Genomic DNA, 19,042 nt, shown 5'->3' with positions numbered 1-19,042 from the left:
GGCAGTGCATTCAGTTGCTGAGGATAACCTGTGTAAAAATGCAAGACAGAGGTCCAAACAGCACAATGCTTCCCACCATGCATCACTGTACTTAGGGGTCTATTTACTAAGCCTTGGATGGAGATAAATTTGTTGGAGATAAAGTACCAGCCAATCAGCTCCTAACTGTCATATTTCAAACACAGCCTGTGACATGGCAGTTAGGAGCCTATTGGCTGGTACTTTATCTCCAGCGACTTTATCTTCATCCAAGGCTTAGTAAATAGACCCCTAAATCTGCTATTTTGTCTCAATTTCTTTTTTATAAAAATTATTAATCCTAAGTGTCTAGTATACTCTCAGCAGAGGTGGCACTGGGGTCAGTGACACCCAGTGCAAAAAAATACTACCCCCACATGTGCGACTGAAAAGGGTCATGGCCTCATGATGAGGTGTGTGGTCTTGTGTAAAACCCCATTACATCATTCCAGGGGTGTGTCCAGCATTCCTGGAAATGCTGAGCTGTCCACCGGAGACTCTGCCTGCACTGCCGGCTCCTCTTCAGTGACAGGAACCAGGTGCTGCACCAGACTGTCACAGTGTAGACCCTGTCTTTGTCACTGTGGGTGACACCCAGGGGCAGTCTGCACACACCTTATACCTCCTAACATTTGTATGCTGCTGCTCGGGACTCCTGGTGCGTCGAAGCCACGCGGTGCCGAAAAGGAGGCATGACCTATTGAAAAGTGGGTGTGGCTTCACAGGAATGACACAATGATGAGCCACGCCTCCAAATTTAGTCACAATAGGGGCATGGCCAGTCCCTCTCCTTCACTGGAATAGACACTGTGCGCATGTGCATCTATTCAACGCTGCTCTGCTCTGAATTGATAGGGAACCTCCCAACTGCCCCCCCCCCCACCATGGGACACTGTGGCCTGCGGGAGGGACAGTGGGACAGACCACAAAAAAATGGGACTGCCCTGCGAAAATCGGGACAGTTGGGAGGTATTACACCTTGTGTATAATCAACTTTGGGGTAAATGTATGAAGCCGTGATAAGAGTGAGCCAGTGGAGAAGTTGCCTATGGCAACCAAACAGCATTGAAATAACAGCTGACTGGCTCACTTCTCCATTCTTATCACTGCTACGTACATTTACCCCTTTATATGTAGCTGTGATGTGATTAGGATGCTAAAGTTAGGAAAGAGTATGAAAGTCCAGAAATCTCTTCCTGTGATAGAGTGTCTAAGTCACACCATGGGCTGTAGGTAGTGAAGTCCGAGCTGGCCAGAAGTGCGGGTTCCCAGTTGAACTTGGATGTTTTTTTAAAGCAGCATTCATTTACAAGTAGAGATGAGCGGGTTCAGTTCTCCGAGAATCAAACCCCCCTGAACATCCTGTTCTGAGCAAGATTCCAAGTCGAATCGAATCTTCCCACCAGACACGGAAACCAGAACGAGGCAAAGCATCATCATCCCACTGTTGGATTCTCGCGAGTTTTGGATTCCATATAACTAGCCGCGCGTAGCATGCCATTTTCACTCCTGACTTGGAGAGTGAGGGAGACAAACCTCTGTCTCTCACTGTGGGTGATGGCATCGGGTGTGGGGTCAGCGAGTGCTCTCTAGGGGTGCTGTTAGGGGTGCTTTCCTGTCACTGTGATGTTAGGGGTGCTGTCCTGGCTGTCACTGGTGTTTCATGTGCTTTTAGAGGTGCTGCAGCTGTGCATTGGTGTTGTTGCTGTCCTGGCTGTCACTGAGTTGTACAGGGGGCAGGGGCACTGTCTTCCTGTATGCAGTGAAAATACAGGGGTGATGGCCCTATCTTGTATGCTGTAAAAATTCAGGGGTGCTGTTGTTAAAACAAATGTACACTGGTTCTGTCTTGTATGCTGCAAAAATTCTGGGGTGCATTAAAATAAATGTACACTGGCCCTGTCTTGTATGCTGTAATAATTCTAGGGTGCAGTAAAAGAAATGTACACTGGCCCTGTTTTGTATGCTGTAATAATTCAGGGGTGCAGTAAAATAAATGTACACTAGCCCTGTTTTGTATGCTGTAATAATTCTAGGGTGCAGTAAAAGAAATGTTCACTGGCCCTGTCTTGTATGCTGTAATAATTCAGGGGTGCAGTGAAAATCAATGTACACTGGTCCTGTATGCTGTAAAAATACAGAGATGCTGCTGTTAAAATAAAAGTACAGTGGTCCTGTATGCTGTAAAAATACAGGGGTGCTGATGTTAAAATATTACACTGGCACTGTATGCTGTAAAAATGTGGGGGTGCAGTTGTTCAAATAAAAGAACATTGTCCTGTATGCTGTTAAAATACAGGAGTGCTGCTGTTAAAATAATGTTACACTGGCCTTGTATGCTGCAAAACTTCAGTGGTGCAGTTGTTAAAATAAAAGCACACTGGCCCTGTATGCTGTAAAAATTCAGGGGTGCTGCTGTTAAAATAATATTACACTGGACCTGTATGCTGTAAAAATTCAGGGGAGTTGTTGTTAAAATAAAAGTACACTGGCCCTGTATGCTGTAAAATACAGGGGTGCAGTGAAAATAAATGTACTTTGGCTCTGTGTTGTATGCTGTAAAATTACATGGATGTTGTAAAAATACAGGGGTGCTGTCCGCAGTTGCGATGTTTAGGCCTGACCTTCACAACACTGTATGGGAAGAGGAGGCTCCTACAACCATTTGCACGCCCTCTGCAAGTGCTGGGAGGAGCACCGCCAGCCCAGTTGCTGATATTGAGATTGAGGATGTCACTGTAGAAGTACATCAGGATGAGGAGGATATGGGTGTAGATGGCACTGCGGAGGAAGTTGACGATGAGAATTTTGATGGTGATGTGGTTTGTTTGAATAAGGCACCAGTGGAGACAGTTGTTGGCCATGGGATGAAAAAACCCATTGTCATCCCAGACTAAAATACCAAAAAAGCCACTTCTTCAGTGTGGAATTGTTTCTCCACAAATCTGGACAACAAGTGTCAAGCCATCTGTTACCTTTGTCAATCCATAATAAGTAGGGGTAAGGATGTTACTCACCTAGGAACATCTTCCCTTATATGTCACCTGCAGCGCATTCATCATAAGTCATTGTCAAGTTCAGAAACTTTGGGTAATAGCGTAAGCAGTCCACTGACACCTAAATTATGTGGTTTGTGGTTTTGTTTGAATATTATTTCCTTGTGAGGATGAGGATGTAAACAGTAAGGGGGGGGGGGGATCTGGGGATGAGGACGACATCTTGCTTACTGTATAGCCAGTTTGTGCAAGGAGAGATTAATTGCTTTTTTTTTGGTGGGGGCCCAAACAAAGCAATCATTTCAGCCACAGTCATGTGTCAGATCGTGTCGCTGAAATTATTGGTTTGTTAAAGTGTGCATGTCCTATACAACATAAGGGTGGGTGGGAGGCTCCAATGACAATTCCATCTTGCATGTCTTTTCTTTGCCACATCATTCCAGCGGTGCTGCCCTATATGGGGTGCTGGCCCTCTGGCCTATCAGTCCAGGGGTGCTGCCCCACTGCCGTTTAAGTCCAGGGGTACAGTTGCCTGTCTGCTGTGCTGTTTAATTCTCCAGGGGTGCTGCCTATGCTGTATAAGTTATGGGGTGCTGCCGTATAATTCCAGGGGTGCTGCTGTACTTGATCCTAGGTTTAAATGAAAGCTTCAACATCACAACCAGATTTGTGAAAACATAGCCACAAAAGTGGAAATAGAAATTGCTATTTTGATGAAGTGTTTTTAAATAAAGGGGGTCATTCCGAGTTGATCGCTCGCTGCCGATTTTTTTTGAAGCGCAGTGATCAGGTGAAAAAACAGCATTTATGTGCATGCATATGGGCCGCAATGCGCACGCGCGACGTACAGGTACAAAGCTCTTTGTGGTTGTGCTCAGGTTCTAGCGAAGTTTTCCTTCGCACTGATGGCCGCAAGAAGATTGATAGGAAGGGGGCATTTCTTGGTGTCAACTGACCGTTTTCAGGGAGTGTTTGCAAAAACGCAGGCGTGTCTGAAAAATTGCAGGCGTGGCTGGGTGTTCGCTGAGCGGGTGTATGACATCAAATCTGGACAAGAATAGGCTGAAGTGATCGCAAGCGCTGAGTAGGTTCAGAGTTACTCAGAAACCGCACAAACTGTTTTTGCAGAGCTCGGCTGCACATGCATTCACACTTCTATTAAGCTAAAATACACTCCCTAGTGGGCGGCGGCATAGCGTTTGCACGGCTGCTAAAAACTGCTAGCGAGCGATCAACTCGGAATGACCTCCAAAGTGGGGAGAGACCACATTTGTGGCCAAAGTCAGTGTGACTCAGAAGAGACTGAATTGTAATCCTGCGCAACAGCCGGAGAGGTAAAAATGATATTTTCTGCCAGAGCATTAGAGAGAGGTTCTTCTCAATTATTTCATGTTAGGGACTCACTCAAATGAATGGCTCTAATAAATCAACCTTCATTTTGATTTATTATTGATGTTCCACATTTTGGGATTCTTTATTTAGAAGATGCGCATTTGTTGTACAGGGATCTTCTTTTCCTAAAGGCTGCGTAGGGTTATCACAAGACCTTGCAGTGTTAGAAGTAGAGATGTGCACTTGAAATTTTTCGGGTTTTGTGTTTTGGTTTTGGGTTCGGTTCCGTGGCCGTGTTTTGGGTTCGACCGCGTTTTGGCAAAACCTCACCGAATTTTTTTTGTCGGATTCGGGTGTGTTTTGGATTCGGGTGTTTTTTTTCAAAAAACACTAAAAAACAGCTTAAATCATAGAATTTGGGGGTCATTTTGATCCCAAAGTATTATTAACCTCAAAAACCATAATTTCCACTCATTTTCAGTCTATTCTGAATACCTCACACCTCACAATATTATTTTTAGTCCTAAAATTTGCACCGAGGTCGCTGGATGACTAAGCTAAGCGACCCTAGTGGCCGACACAAACACCTGGCCCATCTTGGAGTGGCACTGCAGTGTCACGCAGGATGGCCCTTCCAAAAAACACTCCCCAAACAGCACATGACGCAAAGAAAAAAAGAGGCGCAATGAGGTAGCTGTGTGAGTAAGATAAGCGACCCTAGTGGCCGACACAAACACCTGGCCCATCTAGGAGTGTCACTGCAGTGTCACGCAGGATGGCCCTTCCAAAAAACACTCCCCAAACAGCACATGACGCAAAGAAAAAAAGAGGCGCAATGAGGTAGCTGTGTGAGTAAGCTAAGCGACCCTAGTGGCCGACACAAATACCTGGCCCATCTAGGAGTGGCACTGCAGTGTCACGCAGGATGGCCCTTCCAAAAAACACTCCCCAAACAGCACATGACGCAAAGAAAAAAAGAGGCGCAATGAGGTAGCTGTGTGAGTAAGATAAGCGACCCTAGTGGCCGACACAAACACCTGGCCCATCTAGGAGTGGCACTGCAGTGTCACGCAGGATGGCCCTTCCAAAAAACACTCCCCAAACAGCACATTACGCAAAGAAGAAAAAAAGAGGCGCAATGAGGTAGCTGTGTGAGTAAGCTAAGCGACCCTAGTGGCCGACACAAACACCTGGCCCATCTAGGAGTGGCACTGCAGTGTCACGCAGGATGTCCCTTTCAAAAAACACTCCCCAAACAGCACATGACGCAAAGAAAAAAAGAGGCACAATGAGGTAGCTGTGTGAGTAAGATAAGCGACCCTAGTGGCCGACACAAACACCTGGCCCATCTAGGAGTGGCACTGCAGTGTCACGCAGGATGGCCCTTCCAAAAAATACTCCCCAAACAGCACATGACGCAAAGAAAAATTAAAGAAAAAAGAGGTGCAAGATGGAATTGTCCTTGGGCCCTCCCACCCACCCTTATGTTGTATAAACAGGACATGCACACTTTAACCAACCCATCATTTCAGTGACAGGGTCTGCCACATGACTGTGACTGAAATGACAGGTTGGTTTGGACCCCCACCAAAAAAGAAGCAATTAATCTCTCCTTGCACAAACTGGCTCTACAGAGGCAAGATGTCCACCTCATCATCATCCTCCGATATATCACCGTGTACATCCCCCTCCTCACAGATTATCAATTCGTCCCCACTGGAATCCACCATCTCAGCTCCCTGTGTACTTTGTGGAGGCAATTGCTGCTGGTCAATGTCTCCACGGAGGAATTGATTATAATTCATTTTAATGAACATCATCTTCTCTACATTTTCTGGATGTAACCTTGTACGCCGATTGCTGACAAGGTGAGCGGCGGCACTAAACACTCTTTTGGAGTACACACTTGTGGGAGGGCAACTTAGGTAGAATAAAGCCAGTTTGTGCAAGGGCCTCCAAATTGCCTCTTTTTCCTGCCAGTATAAGTACGGACTGTCTGACGTGCCTACTTGGATGCGGTCACTCATATAATCCTCCACCATTCTTTCAATGGGGAGAGAATCATATGCAGTGACAGTAGACGACATGTCCGTAATCGTTGTCAGGTCCTTCAGTCCGGACCAGATGTCAGCATCAGCAGTCGCTCCAGACTGTCCTGCATCACCGCCAGCGGGTGGGCTCGGAATTCTGAGCCTTTTCCTCGCACCCCCAGTTGCGGGAGAATGTGAAGGAGGAGATGTTGACAGGTCGCGTTCCGCTTGACTTGACAATTTTCTCACCAGCAGGTCTTTGAACCCCAGCAGACTTGTGTGTGCCGGAAAGAGAGATCCAAGGTAGGTTTTAAATCTAGGATCGAGCACGGTGGCCAAAATGTAGTGCTCTGATTTCAACAGATTGACCACCCGTGAATCCTTGTTAAGCGAATTAAGGGCTCCATCCACAAGTCCCACATGCCTAGCGGAATCGCTCCGTGTTAGCTCCTCCTTCAATGTCTCCAGCTTCTTCTGCAAAAGCCTGATGAGGGGAATGACCTGACTCAGGCTGGCAGTGTCTGAACTGACTTCACGTGTGGCAAGTTCAAAGGGCAGCAGAACCTTGCACAACGTTGAAATCATTCTCCACTGCGCTTGAGACAGGTGCATTCCACCTCCTATATCGTGCTGAATTGTATAGGCTTGAATGGCCTTTTGCTGCTCCTCCAACCTCTGAAGCATATATAGGGTTGAATTCCACCTCGTTACCACTTCTTGCTTCAGATGATGGCAAGGCAGGTTCAGGCGTTTTTGGTGTTGCTCCAGTCTTCTGTACGTGGTGCCTGTACGCCGAAAGTGTCCCGCAATTCTTCTGGCCACCGACAGCATCTCTTGCACGCCCCTGTCGTTTTTTAAAAAATTCTGCACCACCAAATTCAAGGTATGTGCAAAACATGGGACGTGCTGGAATTTGCCCATATTTAATGCACACACAATATTGCTGGCGTTGTCCGATGCCACAAATCCACAGGAGAGTCCAATTGGGGTAAGCCATTCCGCGATGATCTTCCTCAGTTGCCGTAAGAGGTTTTCAGCTGTGTGCGTATTCTGGAAACCGGTGATACAAAGCGTAGCCTGCCTAGGAAAGAGTTGGCGTTTGCGAGATGCTGCTACTGGTGCCGCCGCTGCTGTTCTTGCGGCGGGAGTCCATACATCTACCCAGTGGGCTGTCACAGTCATATAGTCCTGACCCTGCCCTGCTCCACTTGTCCACATGTCCGTGGTTAAGTGGACATTGGGTACAACTGCATTTTTTAGGACACTGGTGAGTCTTTTTCTGACGTCCGTGTACATTCTCGGTATCGCCTGCCTAGAGAAGTGGAACCTAGATGGTATTTGGTAACGGGGGCACACTACCTCAAGAAATTGTCTAGTTCCCTGTGAACTAATGGCGGATACCGGACGCACGTCTAACACCAACATAGTTGTCAAGGCCTCAGTTATCCGCTTTGCAACAGGATGACTGCTGTGATATTTCATCTTCCTCGCAAAGGACTGTTGGACAGTCAATTGCTTGGTGGAAGTAGTAAAAGTGGGCTTACGACTTCCCCTCTGGGATGACCATCGACTCCCAGCAGCAACAACAGCAGCGCCAGCAGCAGTAGGCGTTACACGCAAGGATGCATCAGAGGAATCCCAGGCAGGAGAGGACTCGTCAGAATTGCCAGTGACATGGCCTGCAGGACTATTGGCATTCCTGGGGAAGGAGGAAATTGACACTGAGGGAGTTGGTGGGGTGGTTTGCGTGAGCTTGGTTACAAGAGGAAGGGATTTACTGGTCAGTGGACTGCTTCCGCTGTCGCCCAAAGTTTTTGAACTTGTCACCGACTTATTATGAATGCGCTGCAGGTGACGTATAAGGGAGGATGTTCCGAGGTGGTTAACGTCCTTACCCCTACTTATTACAGCTTGACAAAGGCAACACACGGCTTGACAAATGTTGTCCGCATTTCTGTTGAAATACTTCCACACCGAAGAGCTGATTTTTTTGGTATTTTCACCAGGCATGTCAACGGCCATATTCCTCCCACGGACAACAGGTGTCTCCCCGGGTGCCTGACTTAAACAAACCACCTCACCATCAGAATCCTCCTTGTCAATTTCCTCCCCAGCGCCAGCAACACCCATATCCTCCTCATCCTGGTGTACTTCAACACTGACATCTTCAATCTGACTATCAGGAACTGGACTGCGGGTGCTCCTTCCAGCACTTGCAGGGGGCGTGCAAATGGTGGAAGGCGCATGCTCTTCACGTCCAGTGTTGGGAAGGTCAGGCATCGCAACCGACACAATTGGACTCTCCTTGTGGATTTGGGATTTCGAAGAACGCACAGTTCTTTGCGGTGCTTTTGCCAGCTTGAGTCTTTTCATTTTTCTAGCGAGAGGCTGAGTGCTTCCATCCTCATGTGAAGCTGAACCACTAGCCATGAACATAGGCCAGGGCCTCAGCCGTTCCTTGCCACTCCGTGTGGTAAATGGCATATTGGCAAGTTTACGCTTCTCCTCCGACAATTTTATTTTAGATTTTGGAGTCCTTTTTTTTACTGATATTTGGTGTTTTGGATTTTACATGCTCTGTACTAAGACATTGGGCATCGGCCTTGGCAGACGACGTTTATGGCATTTCATCGTCTCGGCCATGACTAGTGGCAGCAGCTTCAGCACGAGGTGGAAGTGGATCTTGATCTTTCCCTATTTTTGGAACCTCAACATTTTTGTTCTCCATATTTTAATAGGCACAACTAAAAGGCACCTCAGGTAAACAATGGAGATGGATGGATACTAGTATACTTATGGATGGACGAGCGACTGCCGACACAGAGGTAGCTACAGCCGTGGACTACCGTACTGTGTCTGCTGCTAATATAGACTGGATGATAATGAGATGAAATTAATATATATATATATATATATAATATCACTAGTACTGCAGCCGGACAGGTATATATATTTATTATGTAATGACTGATGACGGACCTGCTGGACACTGTCAGCTCAGCACCGCAGACTGCTACAGTAAGCTACTATAGTAGTATGTATCAAGAAGAAAGAAAAAAAAAAAAACACGGGTAGGTGGTATACAATTTTGGATGGACGAGCGACTGCCGACACAGAGGTAGCTACAGCCGTGGACTACCGTACTGTGTCTGCTGCTAATATAGACTGGATGATAATGAGATGAAATTAATATATATATATATATAATATCACTAGTACTGCAGCCAGACAGGTATATATATTTATTATGTAATGACGGACCTGCTGGACACTGTCAGCTCAGCACCGCAGACTGCTACAGTAAGCTACTATAGTAGTATGTATCAAGAAGAAAGAAAAATAAAAAACCACGGGTAGGTGGTATACAATTATGGATGGACGAGCGACTGCCGACACAGAGGTAGCTACAGCCGTGGACTACCGTACTGTGTCTGCTGCTAATATAGACTGGATGATAATGAGATGAAATTAATATATATATATATATATATAATATCACTAGTACTGCAGCCGGACAGGTATATATATTTATTATGTAATGACGGACCTGCTGGACACTGTCAGCTCAGCACCGCAGACTGCTACAGTAAGCTACTATAGTAGTATGTATCAAGAAGAAAGAAAAAAAAAACCACGGGTAGGTGGTATACAATTATGGATGGACGAGCGACTGCCGACACAGAGGTAGCTACAGCCGTGGACTACCGTACTGTGTCTGCTGCTAATATAGACTGGATGATAATGAGATGAAATTAATATATATATATATAATATCACTAGTACTGCAGCCGGACAGGTATATATATTTATTATGTAATGACTGATGACTGACCTGCTGGACACTGTCAGCTCAGCACCGCAGACTGCTACAGTAAGCTACTATAGTAGTATGTATCAAGAAGAAAGAAAAAAAAAAAACCACGGGTAGGTGGTATACAATTATGGATGGACGAGCGACTGCCGACACAGAGGTAGCTACAGCCGTGGACTACCGTACTGTGTCTGCTGCTAATATAGACTGGATGATAATGAGATGAAATTAATATATATATATATAATATCACTAGTACTGCAGCCGGACAGGTATATATATTTATTATGTAATGACGGACCTGCTGGACACTGTCAGCTCAGCACCGCAGACTGCTACAGTAAGCTACTATAGTAGTATGTATCAAGAAGAAAGAAAAAAAAAACCACGGGTAGGTGGTATACAATTATGGATGGACGAGCGACTGCCGACACAGAGGTAGCTACAGCCGTGGACTACCGTACTGTGTCTGCTGCTAATATAGACTGGATGATAATGAGATTAAATTAATATATATATATATATATAATATCACTAGTACTGCAGCCGGACAGGTATATATATTTATTATGTAATGACTGATGACGGACCTGCTGGACACTGTCAGCTCAGCACCGCAGACTGCTACAGTAAGCTACTATAGTAGTATGTATCAAGAAGAAAGAAAAAAAAAAAACCACGGGTAGGTGGTATACAATTATGGATGGACGAGCGACTGCCGACACAGAGGTAGCTACAGCCGTGGACTACCGTACTGTGTCTGCTGCTAATATAGACTGGATGATAATGAGATGAAATTAATATATATATATATATATATAATATCACTAGTACTGCAGCCGGACAGGTATATATATTTATTATGTAATGACTGATGACGGACCTGCTGGACACTGTCAGCTCAGCACCGCAGACTGCTACAGTAAGCTACTATAGTATGTATCAAGAAGAAAGAAAAAAAAAAAAAAAACACGGGTAGGTGGTATACAATTATATATATATACAATTATATATATATATTAAACTGGTGGTGATTAATTAAACTGGTGGTCAGGTCACTGGTCACACTATCAGCAACTTGCAAGTAGTACTCCTAAGCAGACAATCACAATATACTGGTGGTCAGTGTGGTCACAATGGCAGTGTGGCACTCTGGCAGCAAAAGTGTGCACTGTACGTTAAAATATGTACTCCTGCTCTCAGACTCTAACTGCTCCCCACTGTCTCCCCCACAAGTCAGATATACATATACAGTCACACTACACTTCAGCAAGTAGTAGTACTCCTAAAATTGCTCCCCAAAATTACTAAATACTGTGGCCCTCATTCCGAGTTGTTCGGTCGTTCTTTTTCATCGCATCGCAGTGAAAATCCGCTTAGTACGCATGCGCAAAGTTCGCACTGCGACTGCGCCAAGTAACTTTACTATGAAGAAAGTATTTTTACTCACGGCTTTTTCTTCGCTCCGGCGATCGTTATGTGATTGACAGGAAATGGGTGTTACTGGGTGGAAACACGGCGTTTCAGGGGCGTGTGGCTGAAAACGCTACCGTTTCCGGAAAAAACGCAGGAGTGGCCGGAGAAACGGTGGGAGTGCCTGGGCGAACGCTGGGTGTGTTTGTGACGTCAACCAGGAACGACAAGCACTGAACTGATCGCACAGGCAGAGTAAGTCTGGAGCTACTCTGAAACTGCTAAGTAGTTAGTAATCGCAATATTGCGAATACATCGGTCGCAATTTTAAGAAGCTAAGATTCACTCCCAGTAGGCGGCGGCTTAGCGTGTGTAACTCTGCTAAATTCGCCTTGCGACCGATCAACTCGGAATGAGGGCCTGTGCCTCTCTCTACTCTAGTCTCTTCTCTATAAACGGAGAGGACGCCAGCCACGTCCTCTCCCTATCAATCTCAATGCACGTGTGAAAATGGCGGCGACGCGCGGCTCCTTATATAGAATCCGAGTCTCGCGAGAATCCGACAGCGGGATGATGACGTTCGGGCGCGCTCGGGTTAACCGAGCAAGGCGGGAGGATCCGAGTCGCTCGGACCCGTGAGAAAAAAGCTGAAGTTCGGGCGGGTTCGGATTCCGAGGAACCGAACCCGCTCATCTCTAGTTAGAAGAACAGAGTTTCAGTGATGTCGCATTACATCAGCTTTCCATTGCACTGCAGTACTAGATGGGCCAAAAGCTCCTGTGAGGCACAAACAGTTACTGAATAAGGCCCAGTATGGAGTCTCATGGTGGCTTACAGCCAGGAAGATGTCTGGCTTGCCAGGCTGAGGCATGCTGTGGGCACAGAGGTTAGCATTGCTTCCTCCCACAGTCCTACTTATAGTATGAAATGAGTTTTGACTGTAGAGTGGTAAGCTCCACTAGGGTAGGGGCTCAATATAAAAAAAAATCACTGCACAGTCATGCTTAGTACTTAACCGAACCCACCCGAACTCAACTTGCCCCATCCAGGGCTGCTGTGAGGGCTCACGAGGGGCTGCTAAAACATCTAAGGGGCTGCTTTATTTAAAAATAAAATATGAATAAAATAACAAGACAAACAGGTATGCTCACATGGGACACACGGGTATGCTCACAAAAAAAGGCATATGCCGCAAAATATGTAAATTAAAATGTTATACAAAATGGAAAAAAAATAAACCCACAAGATTTTTACAAATTAAGGGGGTCTTCCGAGTTGTTCGCTCGTTGCTGATTTTCGCAATGGAGCGATTAAGGCAAAAATGCGCATGCACATGGTACGCAGTGCGCATGCGCTAGGTATTTTAGCACAAAACTTAGTAGATTTACTCACGTCCGAACAAAGAATTTTCATCGTTGAAGTGATCAGAGTGTGATTGACAGGAAGTGGGTGTTTCTGGGCGGAAACTGACCGTTTTCTGGGAGTGTGCGGAAAAACGCAGGCGTGCCAGGATAAAACGCAGGAGTGTCTGGAGAAATGGGGGAGTGGCTGGCCGAACGCTGGGCGTGTTTGTGACGTCAAACCAGGAACAAAACGGGCTGAGCTGATCGCAGTGTAGGAGTAAGTCTCGAGCTACTCAGAAACTTCTAAGAATTATTTATTTGCAATTCTGCTACTCTTTCTTTCGCAATTCTGCTAAGCTAAGATACACTCCCAGAGGGCGGCAGCCTAGCGTGTGCAATGCTGCTAAAAGCAGCTAGCGAGCGAACAACTCGTAATGAGGGCCTAAGTCTCCAGACTTCGTGGAGGGGAAAATATCCGATCTTGAGCCTGTGGTATACACCAGTTTATTTGCATCCCAGCATTAAATCTGAGATTGTCTTAATCCCTGAACATGGAGAAGGGGGTCCAAATTTGATGGCTTTGGCCCCTAGTTTTTCACCTTGTCCAGTAATGTGGTAATTAATAATTATATATTTGCTTGGATGAAGTCCTTTCAGTTCCACACCAATTTAGGAGTGGAGGTGAAAGCCTTGTGTTGTTCCTGATTGCATGTGCCTCTCTAATTTTTAATCACCTTCTTGACACTGTCCTCTTCCTCTTCTCATAATGTGAAAAGTCATCAAAGAAGGAGGTGGTATGTTTGTAGCTAGCTATGATTCGGAGAACTTGGTGAGCTTTTTCCAGGGGGACCACCTGTCGCTGAAATTATGGGTATTTTAAACTGTGCATGTCCTGTTTAAACAAAATATGGGTGGGTGGGAGGGCCCAATACAATTCCATCTTGCATCTCTTTTTTTCTTTGCATTATGTGCTCTTTGGGGCCTATTTTTTAAAACTGCCATCCTGTCTGCCACTGCAGTGCCACTCCTAGATGGACCAGGTGTTTGTGCCGCCCACTTGTGTCACTTAGCTTAGTCATACAGCAACTTCATTGCACCTCTTTTAGTTCTTTGCATTATGTGCTCTTTGGGGCCTAGTTTTTAAAACTGCCATCCTGTCTGCAACTGCAGTGCCACTTCTAGATGGGCCAGGTGTTTGTGCCATACATTTGTGTTGCTTAGCTTAGTCATCCAGCAACCTCAGTGCACCTCTTTTTTCCTTTGCATTATATGCTCTTTTTGCCCTAGTTTTTAAAACTGCCATCCTGTCTACCACTGCAGTGCCACTCCTAGATGGGCCAGGTGTGTGTGCCATCCACTTGTGTCGCTTAGCTTAGTCATCCAGCGACCTCGGTGCAACCTTTTGGCCTAAAAACAGTATTGTGAGGTGAGAGGTGTTCAGAATAGACTAGAAATGAGTGGAAATTAATGTTATTGAGGTTAATAATACCATAGGATCAAAATTACCCATAAATTCTGTGATTTTAGCTGTTTTTATGGTTTTTTCAAAAATCATCCAAAACCAAAACCCGAAAGTGTGGTTTTGGCAAAACCAATCAAGATCCAAAACCAAAATACAAAACCTGAAAAGTGTCCGCTGCACATCTCTATTTACAAGGCATGGTTTTGCTTTGTACATAATTGCCGCTTTAAAAAAAGTCAGAGTTCAACCGGGAACCCGCACCTCCAACTTAGACTTCATTACATCCATGTGTCTTGCACTTTATGGTGCAAGTTATATGAGGACACATCTGTATACTGTAGTCGTTAATTGTCAGATTTGGTATTTAGTGCTAAAAAAAGAAAATAAAAAATCTTGGGATCGCTTTTCTCTACACACAACAAACGTTAAAACATTTAGCATAAGAATATTTCATGCCATTTATGCACTAATGTACATCAGCTAACGCTCAAGCAATCGCTTCTCCTATCAGGCAAAGTGTTTGAATCTAACATCATAGAATCAAATCAGCACCAAGCAGGCAACCAGGAGACCTATTTAGTTTCATGCTACTGAAGGCAAAGTACATTACATTAAGAATGGTAAATGGATATCCCCCTGGGACGCCATAGACTGCCTAGAGGATAACACGCCTCGGCTTCAATTTAGTATTTTTAATTCTCTTCAGTCCCGCTGCCTGATGCATGCCACTTTGAAGAGTTACATTAACATGCAAACAATGCTGTTTAGTATTCTTTAGCACACATAAACTAAAAGACGGATATTTTGGAAATAAACAAAAGGTATGAAATACACTGGCTCTGTGCTTACAAGAGAAGACAGCCGAGGAGATTAAAGAATAAAAACAAAATATATTGAATTTGACTTTTGCAATCAAACTATACTTATTTATTTATAGCCGATTTAATTTGTTTTGAAGTAAGCACATAATTAATAGCTTTGTTCATATTAATTTATCACTGGCAGGGTTTGCATGTAATAGGATATATATGCCTGCAAAGACATTATTGACTTTATTATATATTGTATACAATTCATGGCTTTACTTGCATCTGAAATTATTTGTAGCAGCAGAGAATTATATCTGAGTGAACACTAATATTACCCAGGACACACACAAAATACATGATTACATACAGTATGTATATATAAACAGTCGTTTGTGGACAGAAAACAATGATTATTATACAAGCTGAAAGAAAGCAACACTTGTCTTTGTATGTTGTCCATTTTCCAATAACAGAAGAAAGGTTTCTGCAGCACTTAATCTCACTATGCAGTGTGTTTTATTGGATGCAATGTGCGCTGAGGGGCCCTCTGGTCCTTTCTGAAGTAAACAGAGGGCGATAGTGATTGAAATACATTGAACATTATTTTCATTATTTTTTTATTAGTCTCAGAATGAAAATTTAGAACAAGTAGAAACCTGTTTAGAGAGTAATATGGAAACCAGAAGCCTATGTACTCTATCACCTGCTTTAGTGTTGGACATAAATCCAACTGCTGCACTGTGCATGCACAAATATTGTGCACAAATTGAGAGTCTCAACAAGTGTTTAATGTGCATGTCAGGGGCATGGAGGTGAAAGCTTGGCATACACTATACAATTATCTGGAAGATCATCTACCAGATCTGGCTGGTTGGAATGAAAATCTGGTAATGGATGAGAGCAAATGACCATTTGCTCCCAAACAATGGAAAATTGTCAAAAACTGGAATTCATGCAAATTGGTTAAATCCCTGATTTGATCAATCTGTGTGAACGTCAGGTTTTGCCAGTTTTCCAGTGTTTGTGAGCAAATGGTCCACTTCTCCATTCTATTGTCTGCTCAGTACATCAACCCATATGTTTTGCATTTGTACATAAAAAGATGGCACAATTCTGTGGCTATGGCAAATTACACTGAATGCCCTTTCCACCCTCTTGCAGATGTAAGAATTGCTTTTCCTACAATCTAGACCTATTTCTCATGCTGAAACCAGTTGGTGACTTCTTGAGTCATCTGAGAAAAATATTTGCATGATTACCACTGTTAACACCAACTTTTCATTTATAAATATTACTTGCTGTTCATTGTCTTACTGCATATATAAACCATGTTGTGATATGCCAAAGGTCATGCAAACATGAGGTTTGGAACTGTAACAAATGACATCCACATTATTATTAAAACATAATAATAAATTAGGAGACATTTACACTTGCACTTGTGATATTGTTCTTAAAACCAATGCAGTATTTCTGTAAATGTCCATAATTAAAAAATGTTTTGTTCTCTGTTGTTTTATAGTCTTTTATTCTATACAAAATACTTTATTGCATGATATTTGAAGCGTTAAAGTTGTTAAATAATATTTAGCATGAATTATCTGTTGTCAGGGCTGTAGAGAGATTACCCAGGTACCAGTAAAGTAGGGGGCGTGGCCTAATCAGGGAGGTATGACCACGCCTCCTTTTAAACATGCAAAACGAACCTACTTTGTGTGTATCGTGGAGCACCACTGACCTAAATGGGGGAGGGGGGGGGGGGGAGGGGTAGCAGCCTCCCAGGGACCACTGCAGCATAGCACCTAGCAGTGACTTGTGGGCTAGTGAGAGAGGATGCTGCTGCCGGCTGGCTGACAGGTAAGAGAGGGTTGAGAGCGGACCGCGGACCTGTGCCCCTGCTGGGCCTCTCCAAAAAGTCCCGGTAGATAGTACCCGCACCACCCCCACTATCTTGTATCTGATTTTGTTAGTAACTTCGTAAGATATTCCAAGGACAAGATAAAATAAAATTTGCAAGTCTGAAAATATGAGGCAAATGAATATGGCATGACTGCAAAACAATTTCCATTTAGCAATATAAAAAAACTAATATTAGAAATGTATCAGACCACCCTCATTTTGCCTTTGGCGTAGCTGCTGCACAGTGGCAGGTACCCTCTGTTTTATAAGAATTCCAGGCTACATTTATTTTACTGCTCAGCATATAAATGTGGTAGCAGGAGACATTTGGCTCAATGATAAGAGAGCTGTCCTCTGGGGAATAAGTGCTTTGGGAGTAAAGGATATACTTTATATGAAGAGATAGACAGATGGAAGTTCTCTCATGTTAATACAGTTTGACAGCAGTGGGAATTAACAGGTAAAATCTGCCACATCTGCTTTTTTGTATCTGTACAAAACCTTGAAATACTTTAAAAGATGATAATATACTTTTTCACCATCAGATTAAGCAGTGGTCAGGTTTCTAATGCCAGCCAGTATGTACAATGACTAAATGCCCCCTGGCAGGATTGTTGTTTAATTCTGTTTTTTTCCTAATTATTTCAACAGACTGACAATTTCTGCAGAATGCCCCATGCAATTAGAAGACTTTCCTATGGATGCCCATGCATGTCCTCTAAAATTTGGAAGCTGTAAGTTATTATTATTTAAATATTTTAACCATTTTGTGCAGTGACATTTTAGACTGTTTGGTCATACTGTATATAAATAAAATTCTACCAATAGTAATATGCCATTTCTGCTGCGGGGTATACTGGGCTCCACAAGGATTAACATTGGGGTGTAGAGTAGGCTCAAAGCTTTGACTGTTCCCAAGATGCACAGCGCCGCCTCCTCTATAACCCCACCTACGTGCACAGGAGCTCAGTTTGTAAGTTGGGGCCATGCAGTAAGCATGCACTTAACAGGAGGGCTGCCTTTGGTAGCCTATTGATAGCTTTTTTTTGAAGAAAAGACAGATGAATTCTTCTAACAAGACTTCAGGGCTGCAGACTGTAAAGTCTCATAGATTTTTCTGACTGCAGCTCCATCACCCCCAGCGGTGCTGTATACTCCCACACCCTGGTTGCCGGATCACTGCAGCGGAGACTCCGGTTCCTTCCAGCATCAGTCACACACACACACACCGCTGTCCTCCTGGATTGCGTGGCCGCAGGAAAGGGGGAGGTAAGGGGTCTCTTTGGCCATACTTAACTGCGATCCAGCGCGGCCGTGGGAGACGGGCGCGCTGGCGTGGACACTGTTATTGGGCAGCCGCTCCACTAGCCACCAGGGACATTAACAGGGCACAGGTCTGTTTTTTTTTTACACTAAATAACCCCGTTTTTCAAAGCATGCAGTGCCCGGTGGGGATGCCAGCAGGGGGAGCGGGTCTAACCTGTGGCCCCTCCCCCAGCCCCAGGGCGCCATTTCTGCAAATGCTCCCGCCCTGGAGCTGCATTTCTCTCCCTCACTTTCTGTCAGCAGCCATCATAGACAGAGCTGAGCTGTTCCTGGGACGGCTGGGGCAAATCCTCCTCTGTAAAGCCGCCTGATCACCAGCGCTATGCATTTTACAGGACACTTAAGTATTCTACCTGTCACTGGGACCGTGTTAGTTAAGAAAGAGTGCATCCAGTCAGGGTTGTGTGGTACAGACACCCTGTGATATACATCCAGTGTTTACTGTGCATTGTTATATCTATTGTTAACACACACATAGCCATACTGGGTATTACTTTGTATTGCTAGTCCAGTGCAGTTTTATGGTACATAACTTCTGCATGGTACGCTTGTGACTATATATGTGTGTTTGCAAGTAGCTGCTGCGTGGCTGCCTCATTGGGG

The 19,042-nt window shown here is 44.5% G+C and overlaps 1 protein-coding gene across 2 annotated transcripts in view; it reads left to right on the top strand.

Annotated features, from left to right (window-relative positions):
- The window catches only part of GABRA5 (gamma-aminobutyric acid type A receptor subunit alpha5), a 301,112-nt gene that overhangs the window by 84,829 nt on the left and 197,241 nt on the right, over nt 1-19,042 (top strand). For both annotated transcript variants that reach the window (XM_063953304.1, XM_063953306.1), the window contains exon 6: nt 17,765-17,847. In XM_063953304.1, the coding sequence (XP_063809374.1) occupies nt 17,765-17,847 (83 nt within the window). The remainder of the gene's footprint in view (nt 1-17,764; nt 17,848-19,042) is intronic.

Source organism: Pseudophryne corroboree, chromosome 2, assembly GCF_028390025.1.
Source record: "Pseudophryne corroboree isolate aPseCor3 chromosome 2, aPseCor3.hap2, whole genome shotgun sequence".
NCBI lineage: Eukaryota > Metazoa > Chordata > Amphibia > Anura > Myobatrachidae > Pseudophryne > Pseudophryne corroboree.
This window is presented reverse-complemented; position numbering and strand designations above follow the sequence as displayed.